Source organism: Oratosquilla oratoria, chromosome 21 (genome assembly GCF_046742065.1).
Source record: "Oratosquilla oratoria isolate Oo_2021 chromosome 21, ASM4674206v1, whole genome shotgun sequence".
NCBI classification, from domain to species: Eukaryota; Metazoa; Arthropoda; class Malacostraca; order Stomatopoda; family Squillidae; genus Oratosquilla; species Oratosquilla oratoria.
Genome location: NC_134797.1, coordinates 51926201 through 51951149, shown reverse-complemented (window position 1 = coordinate 51951149; position 24949 = coordinate 51926201). Strand labels below are relative to the sequence as shown.

General features: G+C 45.2%; 1 protein-coding gene across 18 annotated transcripts in view; it reads left to right on the top strand.

The window, feature by feature from the left end:
- The first annotated feature begins 1119 nt into the window (after nt 1-1119).
- The window catches only part of LOC143036937 (uncharacterized), a 119777-nt gene continuing 95947 nt past the window's right edge, over nt 1120-24949 (top strand). Inside the window, exons 1-6 of one of the 18 annotated variants that reach the window (XR_012967426.1) lie at nt 1165-2451; nt 2712-2792; nt 2927-3032; nt 4325-4461; nt 5297-5522; nt 7543-7746. Coding sequence is in view for 3 of the 18 variants with exons in the window: in XM_076204949.1 (XP_076061064.1) it covers nt 2375-2451; nt 2712-2792; nt 2927-3032; nt 4325-4489 (429 nt within the window). In the remaining 15 variants the exon portion in view is untranslated. The other 17 variants (XR_012967423.1, XR_012967425.1, XR_012967424.1 and 14 more) reach the window with 17 other exon arrangements.

Genomic DNA, 24949 nt, shown 5'->3' with positions numbered 1-24949 from the left:
ATATATATATATATATATATATATATATAATTGCATATTTATATATGTATATGTATATATATATATATATATATATATATATACTCGTATATGTAATATGTATAAACATATATATATATATATATATATTAATATATACTCGTATATATAATATGCATATATATATATATATACATATATATATATATATATATATATATATATATATATATATATATATATGCATACATACATATATGCACAACACTGAATGGTTCCCAGTGAACAGATTTATATTTCTATCAACCACAATTCACTTTAATTCTAAGCCATATATATATATATATATATATATATATATATATATATATATATATATATATATATATATATATATATGTATATATATGTATATATATATGTATATATATATATATATATATATATATATATATATATGGCTTAGAATTATATGGCTTAGAATTGCGTATATATATATATATATATATATATATATATAATATATATATATATATATATATATATATATATATATATATATATATATATATATATATATATATATATATATATATGGCTTAGAATTAAAGTGAATTGTGGTTGAAAAAATATAAATCTGTTCACTGGACCCATTCAGTGTTGTACATATATGTATGTATGTATGTATGTATGTATGTATGTATGTATGTATGTATGTATGTATATATATATATATATATATATATATATATATATATAATATATATATATATATATATATATATATGTATTCATAGTGTTTAAGCACATTCACCACTAAATCGTAAATATAAGTAGATATTTCAAGTATACCTGATGCGTCATATCCTAGATCACATGATTATTGTGGGCGTCCATTGTGTGTCTCAATGTGGGGAGTGACGTCATTGAAGAATGCGTCCGCACATTAACCCTCCTCCGCCAGACCTTGAATCAATAGGAACTTCCAGAAATTAATAGCATTATTTTATTACAGAATCAAGTTTTTGTTATCTTCAGATAATAGAATATAGTCATTTGTTTTTAAAAATGTGCTTTTAGAATAAGATGTTATATTTGCTTGTGGGTATGATATGTTTTATAGGGTGCTACTTCTCGTCTTGGCGCGGAGGAGTACATAATTCTCTCACGTGGGCGAAAGCTTGAGTTAACATTCTAACCGGCAGCCAAGCTTGGGCTAGTCCACTTCCGAGCGCGTGCAGAGGAGGGTGTGCATCTCGTCGGCTTCAACGAACTGCGTCATTATATCGATTTTCCGGCGACATTACATTTCGGGCTACTGCGTCATCGTTTCGTCTTACGGCTTGTTACCAATTATTGTGTCGACACTTTTTTTTTATTATTATTATTTGTGCTTGATTTGCAGTAGTATATTTGCTTGATTTTGGGGGAAATATTTTGGGTTAGTTGATCTGTAGTCTTTTAACGTCAATAAAGTTAACTAGTTTGAAAATAAGATAAGTGTATATTATGTCCTTTTACAGCTTTATATTTTATTTTCCTGTGCAAGATGCCGGCCGAGCACCACATGGATATAACTATCGGGACAACGTAAGGAATCGACACACAATTCTGAATTTACTGACCGTCAGACATCGAGATATTCGACCCTCTCTGCCGAGTTGGAGAAAGCTGCGGAACTTTATACTGCCGAGTATCGTGGTTTTCTGCCGGAGAAAGGAGAAAATCTGCCCCACCCAAAAACGAGTAACGAATTTAATACATATCTATACGTAACCGAGTATTACGGTATTTTTTGTTACAATTTAAAATTTATTTTTTGTAACGAAATACCAACAATTTATAACGTAAATCCGAACCATATTACGAGATCAGTAAGCTGATCAAAATTTTAGAAAGGAAAGTAATTGTATTGGTGTTCAAACCGGGAAAGGGTTGGGTATTTTGTTGAAACTTTGCATGTGGGCTAAGGAAATTTTCAATCCCCCCATCCCCCGTCCCACCAGTGCTTGCTCTCTACTCCTCCCACAGGTGATGCTGTATCCTCACAAATGCATATCCAGGCAGTACTGTCACAGGCAAATGTGGAGCCCCCAATTCATCACAAATACCACAACACATCAGTCATCTTTCCCACTTCAAACTTGTTCTCCCAGGCTTTGTTTCCGACAAATGTTTTAAGTTCTTTAGCATGTATTCTCAGGTGAGAGTATTGTAATTGCATGAATGCAGATTATTTTTGTTGATGTAAGAGAAAATGTAGTTTGGTTTTGTGGTTGAAGTGTAAGCGATGTATGTTGTATGATGGGCTGGGTCTGCTTTGCCGAACTTACTTTTTCAGAGGCAGAAGGCACAAGTTTGCGACTGGGGCTCGGTGGTAAGAGATGATGCAGGCATGGGGTCCTGCTCACCTACTGCCGAGGCGATGTGCGAGTACTCCCAGTCCTATTTGCTTCCTTCTGAAACGGCAAGGTTTGCGCGAGTTCCAACTGGAGGGAGTTTGTGTGGTGTGTTTATCTATTTTATTTATTTTTTAAAATATTTTATTCATGATTGATTATTCATACAGTTTCTTTAGCTTTATTGCAGAGAAAGTATTTATCATGATTTTTGGTAGCTTAAACTGCTAATACAGTGTAGTGACGTTTTGTGCTGTGATTTGAGATCATTGTAGGTACATAAATAAGGTTTAACTTATTTGGGGATGCGTTTGGGAGAACGGCATTTTTCAGAAGGTGCAGTGGTGCAATTGTTGAAAGTGACGTGGGTAACCTCTACTGCCGAGATGTGCTGATGTGGCCGGTACCCTTCGTGTAAACGTCTGATGTAGCAAGGTTTGGGGGGAGAATAATATTGGCTTATTCTATTACGGAGGGAGAGTACAATGCTGTGATACTCCTGATTTCAGCCGAAGGAAGGTTTGTGGAACCAAATGTGACTTTTTCAGGAGCAGAAGGTGCAAGGAAAAACTGGGTATTGGCGTGAGAGGTGAATCAGGCATGAGGTCCTGTTTATTACTTCGCAGAAGGACTGAGTTGGTGTTTCCCAGTCTGGTGTGCTTCCTTCTGCTGTAATAAGGTTTGCGTGAATATGTGGGGAATGATGGGCACAATTTTAGTTTAGACCAGTCATTGCAAGCCACAAATGTAGACACCATGTAGATATTAAAGGTGATCACAAGGTTTTTCTTCATGGAAAATGTATAGGGTAACGTAATTGCTGTTGCAGAATTAGATGTCTTCAGCGTATGATAGTTTCACGTTTTGTTGTTAGCAATACTACATAGATTGTATTATTGCTAATGTAATCTTGTGGAAAAGTAGCTATGTTGAAGACCAATGATTCTGCTGTTGCTGCATTGCTATCAAAACTCAAAACCTAGGCAGGCTAGTAATTATCCCGATGGGTACCTTTGTTGTATTTAGAACAATTGGATGGATTTTGATAGGGAAATTAATGTATGGTGTTTGTGCTTGCCCATTGTCCATAATTGTATATGTTAGCTTGGGTGTCTTACCATTTTGGAATAAAATAGGCTAGCCCTTTTTGTACAATAGGGTATGGAAGATGAAAAAGGAGGGCAGCTAGAAGGAAAAAGAATTAGGGGAAGGGATTGCAAAAAGACGAGTAAGAGATTGAGAAAGGAGGAAATGCAAGGTGTTTGGCAAGAAAGCCAGAAGGGAAAGTGATTTTGTGAGAGCCTAGGACTTATAATAGATGTAGTGCAGTATGCCCAGAAACGCATCCACACAATGTAATTTGAGACTAGAGTAGCGTTGTTTGCGTATTGAGAAGGGTGCTTGTATTGCTCCCTGATGCACCAAAACTAGTGGATTTGCAGATGTATGATGATTGAAATGGTGGTGGTGCTTGACCAGTGACAAGTTATTGCGCAAATATGTGGGGAATGATGGGCATAATTTTAGTTTTAGACCAGTCATTGCAAGCTGCAATGGTAAAAGCATAGTTGACAATAGTGCACCCTCCAAGCGGTGAAAAGTGGTTTCCAAAGTTGTCAAGAGCAGAGTATCTTCATGTAATGCCAGTTTTCTTTAGGTTCACTAGGGTACTTGTACACGAAGGGATTGTGAGAAGTGGAAAGGAGAGAATAAGGGAAGTGAAGTGGATGAAGGTGTAGTGACTAGGTATCATACAGAAAAGTCCCATTTTATCCCAGTATGTTAAGAATTTACTCAACATAGGTATACAGTTATGGACAAATTGTAAACGTGCAAGCAGAGGCACAACTTGTAATTTCCTACTAAGGAACTGGAGATGACCTCGCCAGTCATGTGAAATGTGTGTAGGGCAGGGGGAGCAAATGCAAGAAAAATGATTTTTTCAGAGCAGATGGTGCAAGGGCCAATTGGTGGCGGCCAATGACGTGAAGCCACCAGGTCATTTATTTGCTGCTAAAACTGTGAAGGCGCTGTGCAGACATGTCCAGTTCCCGTGCTGTTTGCATCCACCTGGACCTACAAGGTTTGAAAGATCGATTCAGCGGTATTAGATTTGGCTTGAGGTGGCTCCTTTAACCATTAGTTTTTTGTGATCACACTGCTACTGTACATGGTACTAGATTGCTGTAATCCATGTGTTCATATGGTGTATGCACATTTCCTTGGAACTTCCTAGTGAGTAAACCAACATTAGCAAGGTCATCAAAGAGGCTGAATTCAACAATTTTCTGAATGAACGGGTAATGCTTGATATATATATGCAAACATGCTTCTGTAGGCTAATCATATGGAAGTATCTGAAATGTACATTCGTCATACAAGCACACTTGAAATGTGCATTTAGTAGCATGGGCTGTTGCATAAGGCAGCTTCGAGAGTCGAGGATGATTCTGGTTAAATGAATAGTTTGGGCTATGGGCAGAGACGAGGTTGGGGACGTGGTGATTATACAATTTATCAATTTCACGGCATAATACACAAGAATGCATTTTGGGTAGTCTATCAATTACTCAGCATTTTTTAATTTTACTTTTTTTTTTTTTATCTTGTGATGCAATTTAAATTATTTTCATTCGTGTGAAAATTGTGAGTAATGGAAATGCAAACATGCATTGGGTATGGGGGAGATTTGTTGCAGTTCGCACAATGACTATTCCTGATCTGGTGAGACACGGACTTCCGGCCCAGCAAGTTGACACTAGCCAGCTGGCTTACAGTACATCCCACCCCATCACCCAACTTCCTGTTTCCCTGACAGTATCAACAGGTCTAGTAAGGGTTGGCAGTTAATTGCAAATTTCCTTATATTGATCATACCATTAGATCTTTCTTTTACTGAATTTACCTTGTTCCATCAGGTGAAAGCGTAACAAGGTACAATTTAAAACATGGAAGTATAAGTGGTAAGCTGAAAGAGATATTTACAATATGAAAGGCCTGCAGGCATGGGGTCCTGCTTGGCAAAACTTTACATGACTGCAACCGTTTCATCGAGGAACCGAGTTTCTGTGAATATTATGCAATTATGGTTGAAATACTTGGTAGGATGTCTGGTAAGTTGGACCAAGCAATTGACAGATAATGGTAAGTGAACAAATTATTTTGATCATTAGGAAGGTTCTTCCAGTTCCTGTTTTACCACTTTTATTTTGTGGTAGATTTAATTTTAATTTCAACAGTTCTAAAGTAAAAAGTTACTTAAGTATTGGTAGAAAGTCAGATTTGGATTGAGGTACTGTAGAATTGAAGTTACCTTTTGGGGTTGGAGGGAGTGGGTGCATCGCAAAAAGCAATTTTTTCAGACCAGAATCCAGCATGTTGCCGCAAGCTTGGATTGTAAGGTGTTCAGGCATTGGGTCAACATTTTCAACTGCCAAGGTGCATGCAGATGTGTGACCTGTAACTCCCGATCGCATTCGTCAGAAGTAAGGTTTTTATAGTATGGTCATTTGAACTTCTGTAATTTTGGTTTCCAGAACAGTAATACTTTAAGTAATGATGGAATATCTATGAACTGATAGAAGTAAAGTAGGGGCAAAATTAGGATAGTTGCTTGTCCCCTCCCCTCGTAAGTTAGGCTGTTGATGCTATGCTGACATTGCTGGAGTGGAACTAGGTTGGAGGGTATTACTGCTGTTAGTGCAGTTATCTTGAAATCTAGTTGGGCCAGATTAAAAATTGTAGATAGCATTTAGTTATATACCATTGCTTTTGACCTGAGCATGAGAAAGTGATGACCTTTCATTCAGGAGCTCGGGTAAGGAGGAAACTGGTGGATGAGAGCGAGTGTATGCCTTTGACTCCGTTACTAGGGAAAAGCAACAATGGCATGATACCTTTAGTGTCGACAGCAACTAGGAGCTAAGATATAGCCATGTCTGAATTTGTGTTGTGGCTGAAAACTATGACATAGGAAAATGGCAATCAATTAATCTTATAGCTAGTAAGATTTTTTTCACTGCATAATCACCTTTCTTAGGCACTGAAAGCTAGGTATTAGTATTTTGAACCATGACTGAAATAGATAGGCTTATTTCCATGCAATTATACAATAAACTTAGAGGAGAAACATTTCAAATACAAAAGAATTTTAAGTGATAGGTTGTCCATTACATTGCAACATGGCAGCGTAGGCATTATCTTGATTTAGAATGGAATGGGTGGGAATGATTTTATGCTTTTTCCTTTTTGGCTACCTCCCTTGTATGGGGCAAAAAGCCTTGGTATATGTATGTATGTTTACATACATATACCAAGGCTTTTTCCCCCTTAAAAGGGAGGTAGCAAAAAAGGGAAAGGCATAAAAACACTCCCACCCATTTCATCCCTAAATACACTCCATGGGTATTTATGGTTTAATGAGGATTATATGGTTTAAAAGAAATGTAGAACTATCAAGTATGGCCTTACAGTGATTTTGATAGTCACAAAATTCATATCTTGAGAGACATAGGATGGTACCTCCTTCCAGAGGACTTAATATGGCATGGCAAGAACTTAAGCATCACAAATACATGGATGTGTCGTTGCAATTTTTACAGTTTGATAAATTTCAAAATTTGGGTGAGGGCTTGGGTACAACTTGAAAAAGTGTAAGGTTTGTAGCTAGAATTATGGAGTGACAAGATATTTCTGCTATCACTGCTTTGCTGCTGATGTCAGGTTCATGATCTTCCTTCATTATTTAATATTTTGTTTTTGTAAATGAGCAGGGTGGGAATACTTGTTTTTATTGTGGGAATTGGGGTTAAATTTGTTGCTTTTTCTAATAGCCAAAACAAAGATTGATTTGATTGGGTTTTGCATATGTCTTGGCTCTTCTTTCCCTTTGTTGCCTTAAAGTGGGATTGGGTTGGGGCATATTTATTGCAGTTAAAGCATATAATCCTGAACTGGATGGAGAGGACATCTGGTCTACCCATTCAGCATTATCTAACTGGTTCTAGTGTCCAACATCTTGACTGCATCATCTTTACACCGCGTTTGTTCCCCCATGACTGTCTACAGGTTTAGTACAAATTGGCAGTTACAAATTTCTAAATGTGTATATCTTGCAACTTTGCATCTGTTTTACTTTTACTGAATTGTGACCTTGTTCCATCAGGTGAAAGCTTAAAATAGATGTTAAAAGGCAGAAGTTTCATAGGCAAATTGGAGAAACTTGATTATATTCTCTCCTGGAGGCATGGGGTCCTGCCAGGCTATATATGTTGAAAATACCGTAACAACTTTATCGAAGAGGAATTCCAATATTCACCAGCAAATTTTCTTCAAAAGTGGCAATCAAAGGTTACAACCAAGAAATATGGTAAGTTCCATTATGTTAAGGTTTTGGGATTTATGGTTTGGTAGGATCATGGCAAAAGTTGGTAACACCTGTAGCACAAAATGAGGGCAGATCCCCTGAAACGATGAAACATGTTTTGAATTTGAAGGAGGCAGTAGGAAAGAGCCCAACCATATATTGAGAATATTATATTTAGGATACAGAGGGATCTTTTGACTGGCTATGGGTAATTATAGGGAAGAAGTTTCTAGTCATTAGATAGGAAATTTTTTTAAAGTTGCCCTGCTACAACATACTTTGGTGGGTTGCATGGTTTGGAAGATCTTAGGTTAGCAGTTTTCTTAATTTTGTGAGCATGAACACCAGCTCGCTGTTGGCCCTGCAATGGAAGTGCAAATGTTTTAGATGTGAGCATAGTGGCAGGGGACGTCCATTCATCCAGAAGGTGATAAAATTAGAGGGGGGAGTGCTATGTCAGATTTAGACGGGTAGCAGGTGCCACTCCTATTGGAGGGAAAAGTCTCTGTACTAACCTAATCGCAAAATGGTGAAGAAAGAAGTAAACTTCTTGTGATGCTCACCTCTAGGACTTGTTAGCCAGTTATTGGATCAATTTTACATGTTATATCGAGGATTAAGAGGCTAATGAGGGCACGGTCACTACACATTGGGAGTGCATTCCCCAAGTGGCAAACCAGTTACCTTTCAAATTCATTCACTTAGAAGGGGTGGGGGAGGGCTACATATATCAAAATGACTTGAACCATGTAAGTGGGGTGGCCAAATATAAGCATATCACAGGTAATTTCCATTACTATATTAGTTAACCTTCACTTAGTAAATGGTCAGGATATGTAGGAATATATATGGGTTGGGGTTTTGTGTATAAAGTGCATATGTAAATTTTTGGAAATGAGCAGATCTGTGACACATTAGTAATATCTTGGCTCATGAACAACCAAGTTGTCTAACTTCTAAGGAACCAGCTAATGAAATTCTTGAACTTCTTACCTGTAATTGAATTGGTTGATATTGCATGAAGCTGGTTTTGGTAAATATCCAGGCAGTTGAGTTTTACTGCTTTGTGTTATCAAAAGGCAAATTGAACTTAGAGGAAAGTATTGAAGAAAATATGAGAACTCCTACAGGCATAGGGTCCTGTTTGGAGAATTACTGAAAGGAATATATTTTCTTAAAAATCCATGTGGTGCTTAAAGTGAACTTGTAGCAAGTACATTTTAAGGGATTTTTTTCATGGTCATTTGAACAGGTATGTATGCATGATATTTTCTGGGATGCCATATTTTCTCCCAAATTTATTTGAGAACATTTGTTAGCATAATTATTTGATTGGATACAGAAAAGCTAGGGAGGTACCTTGGAAATTCAAGCAAGATGGAAGTTATGCCATGGAGACCAGAGTAGTATATCAGCAGTGGTGCCTTTGAAGGATAGTACCAGATAGGGCTGTCAAGCACTAGTGCTTGGGAGATGCAAGCAGGATTCCAGTTGAGGTGTTGCCTGGGAGACCTGAGCTGGACTCCAGTTGAGGTATTGCCTGGGAGACCTGAGCTGGACTCCAGTTGAGGTATTGCCTGGGAGACCTGAGCTGGACTCCAGTTGAGGTATTGCCTGGGAGACCCAAGCAGGATGCCAGTGGAGATGCTGCCTTGGGGACCCAAGCAGGATGCCAATGGAGGTGCTGCCTGGGAGACCCAAGCAGGATGCCAATGGAGGTGCTGCCTGGGAGACCTGAGCAGGATATCATTGGAGGTTCTGACAGGGAGACCTGAGCAGAATTCCGGTCAAGGTGCTGCTTAGGAGACCTGAGCAGGATTCCGGTCAAGGTGCTGCTTAGGAGACCCGAGCAGGTTGCCAGTGGAGATGCTGCCTTGGGAGACCTGAGCAGGATTCTGGTTGAGGTGCTTCTTAGTAGGCCCAAGCAGATGCCAGTGGAGGTGCTGCCTGGGAGACATGAGCAGGATGCCAGTGGTGGTGCTGCGTAGAAGACTTGAGAATTCCAGTCAAGGTGCTGCCTTGGTGGCCCAAGCAGGATGCCAGTGGAGGTGCTGCCTGGGACACCCGAGCAGGATTCCAGTGGTGCTGCTGCATGGGGGACCCGAGCAGGATTCCAGTGGTGCTGCTGCATGGGGGACCCGAGCAGGATTCCAGTGGTGCTGCTGCATGGGGGACCCAAGCCGGATGCCAGTGGATGTATTGCATGGGGGACCCAAGCAGGATTTCCGTGGAGGTGCTGCATGGGGGACCTGAATAGGATTCCAGTGGTGCTGCCTGGGAGACCTGAGCAGGATTCCAGTCGAGGTGCTGCATGGGGGACCTGAATAGGATTCCAGTGGTGCTGCCTGGGAGACCTGAGCAGGATTCCAGTCGAGGTGCTGCCTGGGAGACCTAAGCAGGATGCCAGTGGAGGTGCTGCCTGGGAGACCCGAGCAGGATGCCGGTGGAGGTGCTGCTTGGGAGACCCGAGCAGGATGCCAGTGGAGGTGCTGCTTGGGAGATCCAAGCAGGATGCCAGTGGAGGTGATGCTTGGGAGATCCAAGCAGGATGCCAGTGGAGGTGCTGCCTGGGAGACCCTTGCAGGATGCCAGTGGAGTTGCTGCCTGGGAGACCCTTGCAGGATGCCAGTGGAGTTGCTGCCTGGGAGACCTGAGAAGGATGCCAGTGGAGTTGCTGCCTGGGAGACCTGAGTAGGATGCCAGTGGAGGTGCTGCCTGGGAGACCCGAGTAGATGCCAGTGGAGTTGCTGCCTGGGAGATCCGAGTAGGATGCCAGTGGAGTGCTGCCTGGGAGACCCGAGCTGGATGCCAGTGGAGTTGCTGCCTGGGAGACCCGAGCAGGATGCCAGTGGAGTTGCTGCCTGGGAGACCAGGGTAGGATGCCAGTGGAGGTGCTGCCTGGGAGACCCTTGCAGGATGCCAGTGGAGTTGCTGCCTGGGAGACCCTTGCAGGATGCTAGTGGAGTTGCTGCCTGGGAGACCCTTGCAGGATGCCAGTGGAGTTGCTGCCTGGGAGACCCTTGCAGGATGCCGGTGGAGTTGCTGCCTGGGAGACCCTTGCAGGATGCCAGTGGAGTTGCTGCCTGGGAGACCAGAGTAGGATGCCAGTGGAGTTGCTGCCTGGGAGACCCTTGCAGGATGCCAGTGGAGTTGCTGCCTGGGAGACCCTTGCAGGATGCCAGTGGAGTTGCTGCCTGGGAGACCCTTGCAGGATGCCAGTGGAGTTGCTGCCTGGGAGACCAGAGTAGGATGCCAGTGGAGTTGCTGCCTGAGAGACCCTTGCAGGATGCCAGTGGAGCTGCTGCCTGGGAGACCCTTGCAGGATGCCAGTGGAGTTGCTGCCTGGGAGACCCTTGCAGGATGCCAGTGGAGTTGCTGCCTGGGAAACCCTTGCAGGATGCCAGTGGAGTTGCTGCCTGGGAAACCCTTGCAGGATGCCAGTGGAGTTGCTGCCTGGGAGACCCTTGCAGGATGCCAGTGGAGTTGCTGCCTGAGAGACCCTTGCAGGATGCCAGTGGAGTTGCTGCCTGAGAGACCCTTGCAGGATGCCAGTGGAGTTGCTGCCTGGGAGACCCGAGCAGGATGCCAGTGGAGGAGCTGCCTGGGAGACCCGAGCAGGATGCCAGTGGAGTTGCTGCCTTGGATACCCTTGCAGGATGCCAGTGGAGTTGCTGCCTGGGAGACCAGAGTAGGATACCAGTGGAGTTGCTGCCTGGATGACCTGAGGAGGATGCCAGTGGAGTTGCTGCCTGGGAGACCAGAGTAGGATGCCAGTGGAGTTGCTGCCTGGGAGACCCGAGTAGGATGCCAGTGGAGTTGCTGCCTGGGAGACCCTTGCAGGATGCCAGTGGAGTTGCTGCCTGGGAGACCCTTGCAGGATGCCAGTGGAGTTGCTGCCTGGGAGACCCTTGCAGGATGCCAGTGGAGTTGCTGCCTGGGAGACCCTTGCAGGATGCTAGTGGAGTAGCTGCCTGGGAGTCCCGAGTAGGATGCCAGTGGATGTGCTGCCTGGAAGACCCAAGTAGGATGCCAGTGGAGGTGCTGCCTGGGGGACCCAAGCAGGACGCCAGTGTATCATGGAGACTGGAGCAGGATGCCAGCAACCATGATGTAGTGGTGGTGCCAGGGAAATGACAGATGGTGTCTTGCAGTCCAGAAAAAACTACCAGCGATTGGATATCAGTGTGGGCTATTGGCAGTATTACCCAGAAGTACTTGGAGACTGGAGCAGGTAGGGTTGGTGTAGTAAATTAATGGGACGCTATTAGAATGCCTGAAGGGCACATTGAGATTCTGAAGGTTAGTAGGATATGAGCATTAGTGCAATGGTGGCATTGTAGACTAGAGAGGGAACCCATAGATGATACCAGAGGACCAAGAAGGGAAGTAGAACATTGAGAATAGAGGAGGATCTAATTGGTACACAAGATGATTTGGGTGTCTGCAGTAGTTCCTTGGGAGACATGTTAGTAGTGGCATAGGAACCAAAACAGGATACCAGTGATTATGGTGCTGTAGACACAGTACACAAGATGATTTGGGTGTCTGCAGTAGTTCCTTGGGAGACATGTTAGTAGTGGCATAGGAACCAAAACAGGATACCAGTGATTATGGTGTTGTAGACACAGTGGTACAGTAATAGTGCTTTAAAAATCATGGTGGAATGTCGGGTTGTCTTGAATTAAAGAACAGATAGTGCTGTTATCATGTAGGTCAGCATGGGACACTAACAGTAGTGCCTTAAGGAATGTCGCATGCTAGTAGTTAAGTACTGGGTGATCATTTGAGCAAGTGACTAGTTAAAGTGGGATGTCAGCAGTGGTGTTATGGAAAATGGGTTGAGTGCTGCTTTGGAGTCCAGAACAGATTGCTGTACACAATAACAAGAAGCATGCTTAGAAAGTGTTGTATTGTGTTGCATTATGGTGAGAGACAACATGGGGAGCTGAAGTGAATCGCAGGGGTGGTGCTTTGCAGATTATAATGTATAAATAAAGATTATGTGTAGAAGAGATACGTCAGTAGTGGTGCATTGAAGGTGCTCGAGGTGGTCTTTCACAAATTGGAGGTGGTGGTACCCATGATTTGGGGACTTGCAAGTTCCTGTTTTTCAAGTAGGTTGCTATTATATTTTCATGGGAGATTTGGGTGTAGTCGTAGGGTTTCTCTTAACAGGATGCCAGCAGTTGTATCAGAGTGGAGATCCAGGGAATGCCAGTGTGCCAGCAGCATGCAAGGCATTGTGTTGGAACTACAGTGGGGTGCCAGTGATGATTGGAGACCAAGAACAGAAGACGCATCTTTTGGAGACTGTAGTGGGATGTTAACAGTAGGGGGTTTCCAGAATTTTTTCAACAGGTCAGGAAGCCTTTGGAGTCGAAGATGAAGTGTTGCCTGTGGTGTCTGGGAGACTGGAATGGGATCTGCTATATCACTAGAGACTAACCAGCATGCCAGCAGTGATGCCTTGGAGACCAGCAAGAAACAGGATGGTAGTGATGCCTTGAGAGGTTAGGATTTCTTCAGCAGATTCTTAGCTGATGCCATGGGAACGAGAGTGGGATGTCGCCTGTGCTGCCTTGGAGACTAACCAGGATGCCAGCAGTTATACCTTGGAATCCGGAGTGAGCAGTTGCCAGGTTTTCTTCAGCAGGTTGTCAGGAGTCATGTCATGGAAGTGGGATGTCAGCTGTGGAAATGCCATGAGCCTTGGAGACCATAGCAAGAAATAGGAAGAGATTTGGGCATGATGCTATTGGTGGTGATAGTTTGAAGACTGGTCAGCAGTGGAAGGTTGCCATGATTTTTTTCAGCAGTTTGTAGGTGGTCATGGAAATGAGTGTGATGCCTTGGAGATCAGCAGGATTCTATTGGTGGCAATACTTGGAGACCAGAGTGGAAGGTTGCTAGGATTGATGCCATGGGAGCCAGAGTAGGATATCAACTGGTGCCATGATGACTAACCAGGATACTAACATTAATGCATTGGAGACTAGCAGAAGTTGATACCTTGGGGACCAGAAGAAGCTATAGGAAGGGTGTTCTGAAGGATTCATGGCGGTGCCTTGGAATGTATGACAGAATGCTAGCAGTGGTGCCTGATGGACTGGATCAAGAGTTTGAGGGGTGTGCAGGGGTTTATTTTGGCAGGTTGTGACTACTGATGATGTGGAGACCAGTGGGATGCCAATAGAAGTTTGGCGGAAGCAAGATGGCGGTTGTGGCAGTATTCCAGTAATATGAATTTGGGAACCAGATGTGCCAGAATTTCTCTTCAGAATGTTAATACCTTGGAGACCAGAGTAGGTGCCACGGGTAGTTGCTTTGAGACTGGATTGTGCCAGCTGTGATATACCTTGCAGAACAGGAGGGGCCAGTGGTGGTGGTGGTGGGGGGGGAGCTTGTCAGATCTTTTTCAACAGGTTGGTAGTGGAGCCTTGAAGACCAGACCAAGATGTGGTAATAAGTTTCGGCACGGTGCCTCGAGTTTGACTGATGCCAGCAGGGACACCCTGAGGACCAGACCAAGTAGTCATAGATGTCATTGATGTTGCCTTGGAGACTCCCAAGACCAGATTGGGATTCTTCCCCTTGTACTCTGAGCAGGATGCCACGGAGACCAGAGGGGGATGCTGGATGCAGTACCTCGACCAAAGCAAGATAAGGTTGTTTCAGAATTCTGGTGATGGTGCCTTGAAGTTTGTAGGGGATGCCAGCTATGATGCCTTGAAGATCTAGTGGATTTCTTTGGTGATGCCATGGGTTTTGATTGGGATGTCAGCTGTGCTGTGATGCATGAAGTCAGATTTCACCATGTGATGAAGTGAGGTGTCAATTGTTTACCATGAAGACCAGTATAGTATCCCAACAGTTGTGACACAGGCCAGAGCAAGATAATTATGGTGATTTCAATAGTGTACCATGGGTAATTCCAGAAAGTTCCCTGAGAGGCCATAGGTCCATGGGAACTCAAATGTACTAGCTGTGATATACCTTGAAGAACAATGGGATGCTAGGAGTATAGGAAGAAGGGGGATTGTTTGAATTTTTCTAACAGGATGTCTGGTGTTGCCATGGAGACAAAGATGTAGGAAGGGATTGCAGCATGATTCCATTGGTGGTGCCTCGGAGTTGGACTGGGTTGCCATCTGTGATGCCTTCTAGACCAGAGCAGGATGGAGGACATTTCATCAACACAATTGGTGGTACCTTGGAGACTAGTGCAATGCTGATGGTGTCTTGAAGACTGAAATGGGTGTCCAGCAGTAGTACCTTGGACACTTGAGGAAGTTGCCTGCAGTGCTGCCATGGACCAAAGTGGGATGCCAGCTGTGATACCTTGAAAACTGGAGGGGAATTCCATTGGTGGTTCCTAGGAGTTGCTGCCTGGGGTGCTAGCAGTGATACCTTGAAGGTGGACCAAGATGTAACGACAGCAGGTGGCTCCTAGGATACAAGTGAGATGTCGATGACATGCATTGATGGCCAGGGTGGGGTGTGTGTATATAATTAAACTTGAGTATACAAGTTTTGATATACATTAAAGATTGGTGGGATGCAGTTTGTGGTGGGAGTGGGATTACAATTTTTCAACAGGTTATTGGTAGTGATGTCTTGGAGACCAGAAGAGGGTGGAGGAAGTGATTGCAACTGGATTCCATTTTGTGGTGCCTTGGAGGCTGGTACAATGCTGTTTGTCTCGAAGACTAGACTGGGTTCCAGCCATAGTGCCATGGACATGGAGGAGGATGCCAGCAGCGATGTGGAGACCAGAATGGACTTCAGTATGCAGTACCTCAACCATGGGAACTTAAGGATTCCATTGGTGGTGCCTAAGTGTTCCTGATTGGGATGGCAGTGAGAATATCTTGAAGATAGAGCAGAATGTCTGTGATTTTAGTAGGTGGTGCTTTGTAGACATAGGGTACTAGGGTGGGTTGCTATAATTGAGGTTGCAGAATGGCAAAGGTTTGCTTTGGAGATAAACCACGTGTGATTATTTGAAAGAGTGTAACATCTGTGATATAAGTTGAACATCAGTGGGATGCAAGTAGTTGGTGGAGGGGAGGGGGTTGCTGTTTTTTTCAACAGGTTATCAGTGAGGATGCCTTGGAGACCAGGGGATGGATGACAGCGTGATTCCATGTGTAGTGGTATGGCGTTGGACTGGGTTGCCAGCTGTGATGCCTTGACAACCAAGGCAGGAAGTTCAAGAGGATTTTGACTGGTGTGATGCTGATGGTGTCGTGAGGACTGAAGCGGGATTCCAGCTGCAGTGCTTTGAACACGAAGGTTGCCATTAGTGATGCCATGGAGACCTGAGTAGGATGAAAGATGCCACACCTTGACCAGAGCAAGATGACGCCATTTCAGAATTCCATTTGTGATGACTTGAGGACTGAAGCACATTCCATTGGTGGTGCCTTGGAGTTGTTCATCCAGGATGCCATCAGTGATGCGTTGAAGGTGGAGCAGCCTTGGTGACTGGTACAATGCTGATGCTGTCTTGAAAACCAGAGTGGGATTCCAGCTGTAGTGCATGGGACACTGAGGAGGATGCCAGCAGTGATGCTATGAAGACCAGAGTGGGCTTGTGGATGCGGTTCTTCAATCAGGGCAAGATCGGGCAATATCGGGATTCCATTGGTGGTGCCTTCAAGTTTGATGATGCCTGCTATGATGCTTTGAAAACCAGAGTGGATTCCATTGGCTGCCCCATGCTGATGAGGATGGCAGCAGGATCTTGAAGATGGAGCTGTGTCCATGATTTCAGTAGGTGGCGTCTTGGAGACATTAAGTACTAGGGCGAGTTGTAAGGATAGATAATGGGAGACCAGAGCAGTGACTATGAGTGGTTGCAAGGATGCTTAATTATATCAGCTGTGATATACCTGGGAGTGGAGTGGGATGTTGGCAGTTGGTGGAGATGGGGCGGTTAAGTTTTCTTCAGCAGGTTGGTGGTGCCTTGGAGACACAGAAGTGCAAGAAAGGATGGCAGCTCGTTTCCACTGGTGGTACCGAGTTGGATTTCGTTGCCAGTTGTGATGCCTTTGAGACCAGAGCATGATGCAGGAGATTTTTGTCTTGGTGTCTTGGAGACTGTTGTAGGATTACAGCTGTAATGTTGTGGACGCAGGAGGATACGAAGAATGATGTCATGAAAAAACAAGTGGGATGATAGATGCTGTACCCCAACCAGAGCAGGAGGAGGCAATTTCAGGATTCCAGTGGAGGTGCCTTGGCATTTGATTGGTGCTGCCTTGGAGTGTGCCTGGGATGACTGTAGTGATACCGTGAAGTCCAGAGCATAATGTAGGCAATTTCATGTGGTGCCTCGGATAATGGGATTGGGGTTCTTCCTATTGGATACTTCAGCAGGATGCCAGCAGTGATGCCATGACAACCATAGTGGGATGCCAAATGCTGCCAGCTGTGTGCTATGTGGATGGTGGTGGCTTCAGGGTTGAACAAGATTTGCTGTGATGCCTTGTAGACCAGTGGATTCCATTGTTTCCTGTTGGGATGGCAGCAGAGATACCTGGAAGATTAAACTGGATAGCTGTGATTTCAGTATGTGGTGCCTTGTAGATATAGGTCAGGTAGCTATAGCTGATATTGGCAGAATGACATGGGTTTCCCTTGGAGACCAGCAGAGGTGACAGGTAGTGTTATGGAAATTTGAATTATCAAAAGTTATATACTTTGAAGAGCTGTGGGGTGCCACCAATTTGGGGAGATAGGGGTTATTAGTTTTATTCTACAGGTTGTCAGTGGTGATGCCAAGGAGACCAGAGGACGATGTAGGAACAAATTGCAGTGTGATTCCGTTGGCGGTGCTGTGGTGTTGGACTGGGTACCTGGCTGTGATACTTTGAAGACCAGAGCAGGATGTTGTGTGGGATATTGACATGATGCAAGTGCCTTGGTGACAGTCACAATGCTAATGTTGTCTTGATGCAGAGAGGGATTCCAGTCATACTGCCATGGACTCTGAGGAGGATGTTTGGGGAGATGGGGGGTTTGTTAGTTTTTTTTCTTCTGCAGGTTGTCACTGGTGATTGCGAGGAGACTAGAGGACGATGTAGGAACAAATCACGTGATTCCATTGATGGTGCCGCGGTGGTGGACTGGGTACCTGGCTGTGATACTTTGGAGACCAGAGCAGGATGTTGTATGGGATATCAACATGATGCAGTTGCCTGGATGACTGGTGCTAATGGTGTCTTGATGACTGGAGTGGGATTCCAGCTGTACTGCCATGGACTCCGAGGAGGATCCAGTAATGATGCCATGGAGACTAGAGTAGAATGAAAAATGCCACACCTCAACCAGAGCAAAAGGAGGCCATTTCATGAGGATTCCATTTGTGATGCCTTGAAGATGGGAGTGGATTTCATTAGTGGTGCCTTGGAGTTGTCTGTCTGGAATGCCAGCAATGATGCTTTGAAGATGGAGCACACATGCCTTTGTGACTAGTATGAAGCTGATGCTGTCTTGAAGACCGGAGTGGTTTTCCAGCTGTAGCGCATTGGATGCTGAGGAAGATGCCAGCAGTGTTGCCATGGATACCAGATTGGGTTTGTGGATGCAGCTCTTCAACCAGGGCAAAATCGGGATGAAATTTCTAGATTCTGTTGGTGGTGCCTTGAAGTTCAACATTAGATGCTGTCTGCAGTGCTTTGAAGACCAGAGTAGATTCCATTGGTGTTTCTGACGGGGATGGCAGCCGAGATACCTTGAAGGTGGATCCAGGTGGCCATGATTTCAGTAGATGGTGCCTTTTGCAGATTGGCAGAGGTTTGCCTGGGAGACCAGAGCAGAGGCCATGGGTAAGTGCAAGGAAACTTGTATATACCAGCTATGAAATATGTTGGAAGAACTGAAATTCTGGGGGTTAGAGATAGAGGGGTTGTGAGTTTATTCAGCAGGTTGTCTGTGGTGATGCCTTGGAAAGCAGAGGATGCAAGAAGGGGTTGCAGCACATTTCCATTGGTGGTGCTTCAGCGGTGGATGCCCTGAAGACCAAAGCAGAATGTTAAGAGGGGATTTGATCGACCAAAGCAGAATGTTAGAGGGGATTTGATCATGGTGCAGCCGATGTCCTGAACACCATCTTGGAGTGGATTCCATTGGTGGTGCCAGCAATGAAGATGGAGGACGCCTTTGTGACCAGTATGAAGCTGATGCCGTCTTGAAGACCGGAGTGGTATTTCAGCTGTAGTGCATTGGACTCCGAGGAAGATGCCAGCAGTGTTGCCATGGAGACCAGATTGGGCTTGTGGATGCAGTTCCTCAGCCAGGCCACGATTGGGATGAAATTTCAGGATGCTGTTGGTGGTGCCTTCAAGTTTAACTAAGATGCCATCTGCGATGATTTGATGACCAGAGTGGATTCCTTTGGTGTTTCTGATGGGAATGGCAGCAGAGGAGGTACCTTGAAGATGGAGCCAGATGGCCATGATTTCTGTAGATGTCCTGAACAACTTGGGAGTGGATTCCATTGGTGGTGCCTTGGAGTTGTCTGTCTGCAGTGCCAGCAATGAAGATTTGAAGATGGAGCACGTGCCTTTGTAACCGGTATGAAGCTGATGCTGTCTTGAAGACCAGAGTGGGATTCCAGCTGTAGTGCATTGGACACCGGGGAAGATGCTAGCAGTGTTGCCATGGAGACCAGCTTGGGCTTGTGGATGCAGTTCCTCAACCAGGGCAAGATCAGGATGAAATTTCAGGATTCCGTTGGTGGTGCCATCAAATTTAGCTAAGATGCTATCTGCAATGCTTTGGCGACCAGAGTGGATTACATTGGTGGTGCTTTTGGTGTTTCTGATGGGGATGGCAACGATACCTTGAAGATGGATCCAGATGGCTGTGATTTCAGTAGATGGTGCCTTGTGTGGATTGGCAGAGGTTTGCCTGGGAGACCAGAGCAGAGGCCATGGGTAGGTACAAGGAAACTTGTATATACCAGCCATGAAATACCTTGAAAGAACTGAGATTTGGGGGGTTAGAGATAGAGGAGGTTGTGAGTTTATTCAACAGGTTGTTGGTGGTGATGCCTTGGAAAGCAGAGGAAGCTACAAGGGGTTGCAGCACATTTCCATTGGTGCTTCAGTGCTGGACTGTGTTACCAGCTGTGATGCCCTGAAGACCAAAGCAGGATGTTAGAGGGGATTTCATCATGATGCCGCTGATGTCCTGAACACCAGCTTGGAGTGAATTCCGTTGGTGGTGCTTCAGCGCTGGACTGGGTTGCCAGCGGCGGATGCCCTGAAGACCAGAGGAGGATGTTAAAAGGGGATTTCATCATGATGCAGCCGATGTCCTGAACAACAGCTTAGAGTGGATTCCATTGGTGGTGCCTTGGAGTGGTCTGACATCGCGGAGCACATGCCTTTGTGACCAGTGTGAAGCTGATGCTGTTTTCAAGACTGGAGTGGGATTCCAGCTGTAGCGTGTTGGACACTGAGGATGCCAGCAGTGATGCTATAGGGACCAGATTGGCCTTGTGGTTGCAGTTCCTCAACCAGGGCATGATTGTGAGAAAATTTCAGGATTCCATTGGTGGTGCCTTGGAGACTAGTGCAGTGCTGATGGTGTCTTGAACACCTGAATAGGATTCCTCCCCTTGGACACTTCAGCAGGATGCCAGCAGTGATGCCGTGGAGACCAGAGTGGGATGCCAGATACAGTAAACAACCGGAGCTAGATCAGACAATTTCAGGATTCTATTGGTGGGGCCTCAAGTTCAGTTGGGATGCTGTTATTTCATTGGCCCGTGGAGTGTCTAACTGGGATGCAAGTAGTCTTGAAGATGAAACAGAATACCAGTATCGATACCATGGAGACCAGAGTGGGATGCCAGCCCTAGGTACCTTGATCAGAGGAAGATCAGGCCAATTCAGGAGGATTCCATTGCCGATACCTTTGAGACCTGAGTGGATTCCATTGGAGTGAGGAATGGATTTTTCATAGGGGTGCCAGCAGTGGTGCCTTGAAAATGGAGCATGATGTCCGATTTCAGCAGATGGCCCCTTGGAAATGATTGATGCCAATGATGTGCCTTGGAGACCTGCATGAGATACCAGCGGTTGTGGCAGGAAAGGCTGAAGAAAAGGTTAGGGGTATTTTGACAGTTCTAATGCTGATTTATTGCAAATCAAAGGGTTGTGTTGGATAGTTGTTAAGGGAATACCAATTGTGATATGCCATAAAGTGGGATGTCAATGTTAGGGGGTGGGGTTCCCTGAATTTTTTATTTAGCAGGTTATCTGATGCCTTGGGAGCCCAGAGCAAGAGGCAGGAAGGGAATGCAGCGAGATATCATGGAAGTTCCGTGGAGTTGGATTCTGATGCCAGCAGGATGTTGTGGGCAATTTCGTCATACCATTGTTGGTTCCTTGGAGACTGGTGTGATGCTGATGGTTTCTTGAAGATAGGATTTGGATTCTCCTCTTGGACTCTGAGCAGGATACCAGTATTGGTGCCATGGAGACCAGAGTGAGACGGCTGCAGTATTTTGACCAGACGAAGTTGCAGGAAGGGCTCGCAGCATGGTTCAATTGGTGGTGCCTTGGAGTTGGACTGGGATGGTTGCCCCAGTACCTCAACCGGATCAAGAGTAGGAGGATTTCTGTGTTGATGCCCAAGTTCTAGGGTGCCGGCCGCAATGCCTTGGAGACCAGAGTGGATTCCAGTGATGTTGGCTCGGAGTTTTGATGGGGACCTCGGAAGCTGCCATGAATATGGAGCATGATGCCATGGAGACCAGTGTAGGATGCCAACCTTGATCAGAGGAAGATAAGGCCATTTTGGGAGGATTCCATTGCCGATGCCGTTGAGACCTGAGTGGATTCCATTGGAGTGGGGCATGGATTTTTCATGGGGATGCCAGCAGTGGTGCCTTGAAGATGATCCCTTGGAAACGAGACACCAGTGATGTGCCTTGGAGACCTACATGAGACACCAGCAGTTGTAACAGGAAGGCCTGAAGAAGAGGTTAGGGGTATTTTGACAGTTCTAATGCTGATTTATCGCAAATCAAAGAGTTGTGTTGGGTAGTTATTGGGGAATACCAATCATGACATGGTATAAAGTGGGATGCCAATATTAGGGGGGTGGGGTTCCCTGAATTTTTTATTTAGCAGGTTATCTGATGCCTTGGAGACCAGAGGGAATGCAGCAAGATACCATCAATGTTCTGTGGAGTTGGATTGCCAACAGCAGTACCTCGAAGAGCAGGATGTTGTGGGCTATTTTGTCATACTGTTGGTGCCTTGGAGACTGGTGTGATGCTGATGGTTTCTTGAAGATTGGATTTGGATTCTCCTCTTGGACTGAGCAGGAGACCAGAGTGGGATGCCAGCTGCAGTATTTTGACCAGTGGAAGTTGCAGGAAGAGCTTGCAGCATGGTTTGATTGATGATGCCTTGGAATTGGACTGGGATGTTCACTACAATACCTCAACCAGATCAAGAGTAGGAGGATTCTATTGTCAATGCCCAAGTCCTAGGGTGCCAGCCACAATGCCTTGGAGACCAGAGTGGATTCCAATGATTTTGGCTTGGAGTTTTGATGGAGATCCCAGAAGCTGCCGTGAAGATGGAGCATACCAGTATTGATGCCATGGAGACCAGCGAGGGATGCCAGCCACAGTACCTTGATCAGAGGAAGATTGGGCCATTTCGGGAGGATTCCATTGCGATGCCTTCAAGACCAGAGTGGATTCCATTGGAGTGGGGCATGGATTTTTCATTGGGATGCCAGCAGTGGTGCCTTGAAGATGATCCCTTGGAAATGAGATGCCATTGATGTGCCTTGGACCTACATGGGACACCAGCAGTTGTGGTAGGAAGGCCTGAAGGGTATTCTGACCGTTCTACTGCTGATTTATCACAAATTAAGGGGTTCTGTTGAATAGTTATTGGGGGAATACCAATCATGACATGCTGTAAAGTGGGTTGCCAATATTAGGGGGTGGGGTTCCCTGAGTTTTGTATTTAGCAGGTTATCTGATGCCTTGGAGACCAGAGGGAATGCAGCAAGATACCATCGATGTTCCTTGGAGTTGGATTCTGATGCCAGCAGGATGTTGTGGGCTACTTCGTCATACCATTGTTGGTGCCTTGGAGACTGGTGTGATGGTTTCTTGAAGATTGGATTTGGATTTGCCTCTTGGAATCTGAGCTGGAGACCAGAGTGGGATGCCAGCCGCAGTATTTTGACCAGAGGAAGTTGCAGGAAGGGCTTTCAGCATGGTTCAATTGGTGGTGCCTTGGAGATGGACTAGGATGGTTACCACAGTACCTCAACCGGATCAAGAGTAGGAGGATTCTATCGTCAATGCCCAAGTCCTAGGGTGGCAGCCGTGCTTTGGAGACCAGAGTGGAGTCCAGTGATGTTGGCTTGGAGTTTTGAAGGGGATCCCAGAAGTGCTGCCTTGAAGATTGAGCAGGATACCAGTATTGATGCCATGGAGACCAGCATGGGATACCAGCTGCAGTACCTTGATCAGAGGAAGATCAGGCCATTTTGGGAGGATTCCATTGCCAATGCCTTCAAGACCTGAGTGGATTCCATTGGAGCAGGGCATGGATTTTTTATTGGGATGCCAGCATTGGTGCCTTGAAGATGGACCATGATGTCTGATTTCAGCAGGTGGTCCCTTGGAAATGAGATGCCAGTGGTGTGACCTACATGGTATACCAGCAGTTGTGGCAGGAAGGTTAGGGGTATTTTGAGGTTTAATGCTGATTTATTGCAAATTGAGGGGGTTTGGATTTTTGTTAGGGGAGTACCAATTGTGATATGCTATAAAGTGGGATGCCAATATTAGGGGTGGGGTTCCCTGAATTTTTTATTTATCAGGTTATCTGATGCCTTGGAGACCAGAGCAAGAGGCAGGAAGGGAATGCTGCAAGATACCATTGAAGTTCTGTGGAGTTGGGTTTTGATGCCAGTAGCAGTACCTCGAAGAGCAGGATGTTGGGGCTACTTTCACATACCACTGTTGGTGCCTTGGAGATTGGTGTGATGCTGATAGTTTCTCGAAGATAGGATTTGGATTCTCCTCTTGGACTCTGAGCAGGATGTGTTGATGCCATGGAGACATGGAGACCAGAGTGGGATACCAGCTGCAGTATTTTGACCAGAGGAAGTTGCATGAAGGGTTTTCAGCATGGTTTGATTGGAAATGGACTGGGATGGTTGCCCCAGTACCTCAACCGGATCAAGAATAGGAGGATTCCAGTGTCAATGCCCAAGTTCTAGGGTGCCAGCCGCAATGCGTTGGAGACCAGAGTGGATTCCAGTGATGTTGTCTTTGTTTTGATGGGGATCATAGAAGATGAAGCATGATACCAGTATTGATGCCATGGAGACCAGCGTGGGATGCCAACTACAGTACCATGATCAGAAGATCAGGCCGTTTTGGGAGGATTCCATTGCCGATGCCTTTGAGACCCGAGTGGATTCCATTGGTGTGGGGCATGGATTTTTCATTGGGATGCCAGTAGTGGTGCCTAGAAGATGGTCCCCTGGAAATGAGATGCCAATGATGTGCCTTGGAGACCTACATGAGATACCAGCACTTGTGGCAGGAAGGCCTGAAGAAGAGGTTAGGAGTATTTTGACAGTTCTAATGCTGATTTATCGCAAATCAAGGGGTTGTGTTGAGTAGTTATTAGGGGAATGCCAATTGTGACATGGTATAAATGGTATAAAGTGGGATGCCAATATTAGGGGGGTGGGGTTCCCTGAATTTTTTATTTAGCAGGTTATCTGATGCCTTGGAGACCAGAGGGAATGCAGCAAGATACCATCAATGTTCTGTGGAGTTGGATTGCCAACAGCAGAACCTCGAAGAGTGGCTATTTCATCATACTGTTGGTGCCTTGGAGACGTGTGATGCTGATGGTTTCTTGGAGATTGGATTTGGATTCTCGTCTTTGACTCTGAGCAGGATACCAGTATTGGTGCCATGGAGACCAGAGTGGGATGCCAGCTGCAGTATTTTGACCAGAGGAAGTTGCAGGAAGGGCTTTCAGCATGGTTCAATTGATGGTGCCTTGGAGTTGGACTGGGATGGTTGCCCCAGTACCTCAACCGGATCAAGAATAGGAGGATTCCAGTGTCAATGCCCAAGTTCTAGGGTGCCAGCCGCAATGCCTTGGAGACCAGAGTGCACTCCAGTGATGTTGTCTTTGTTTTG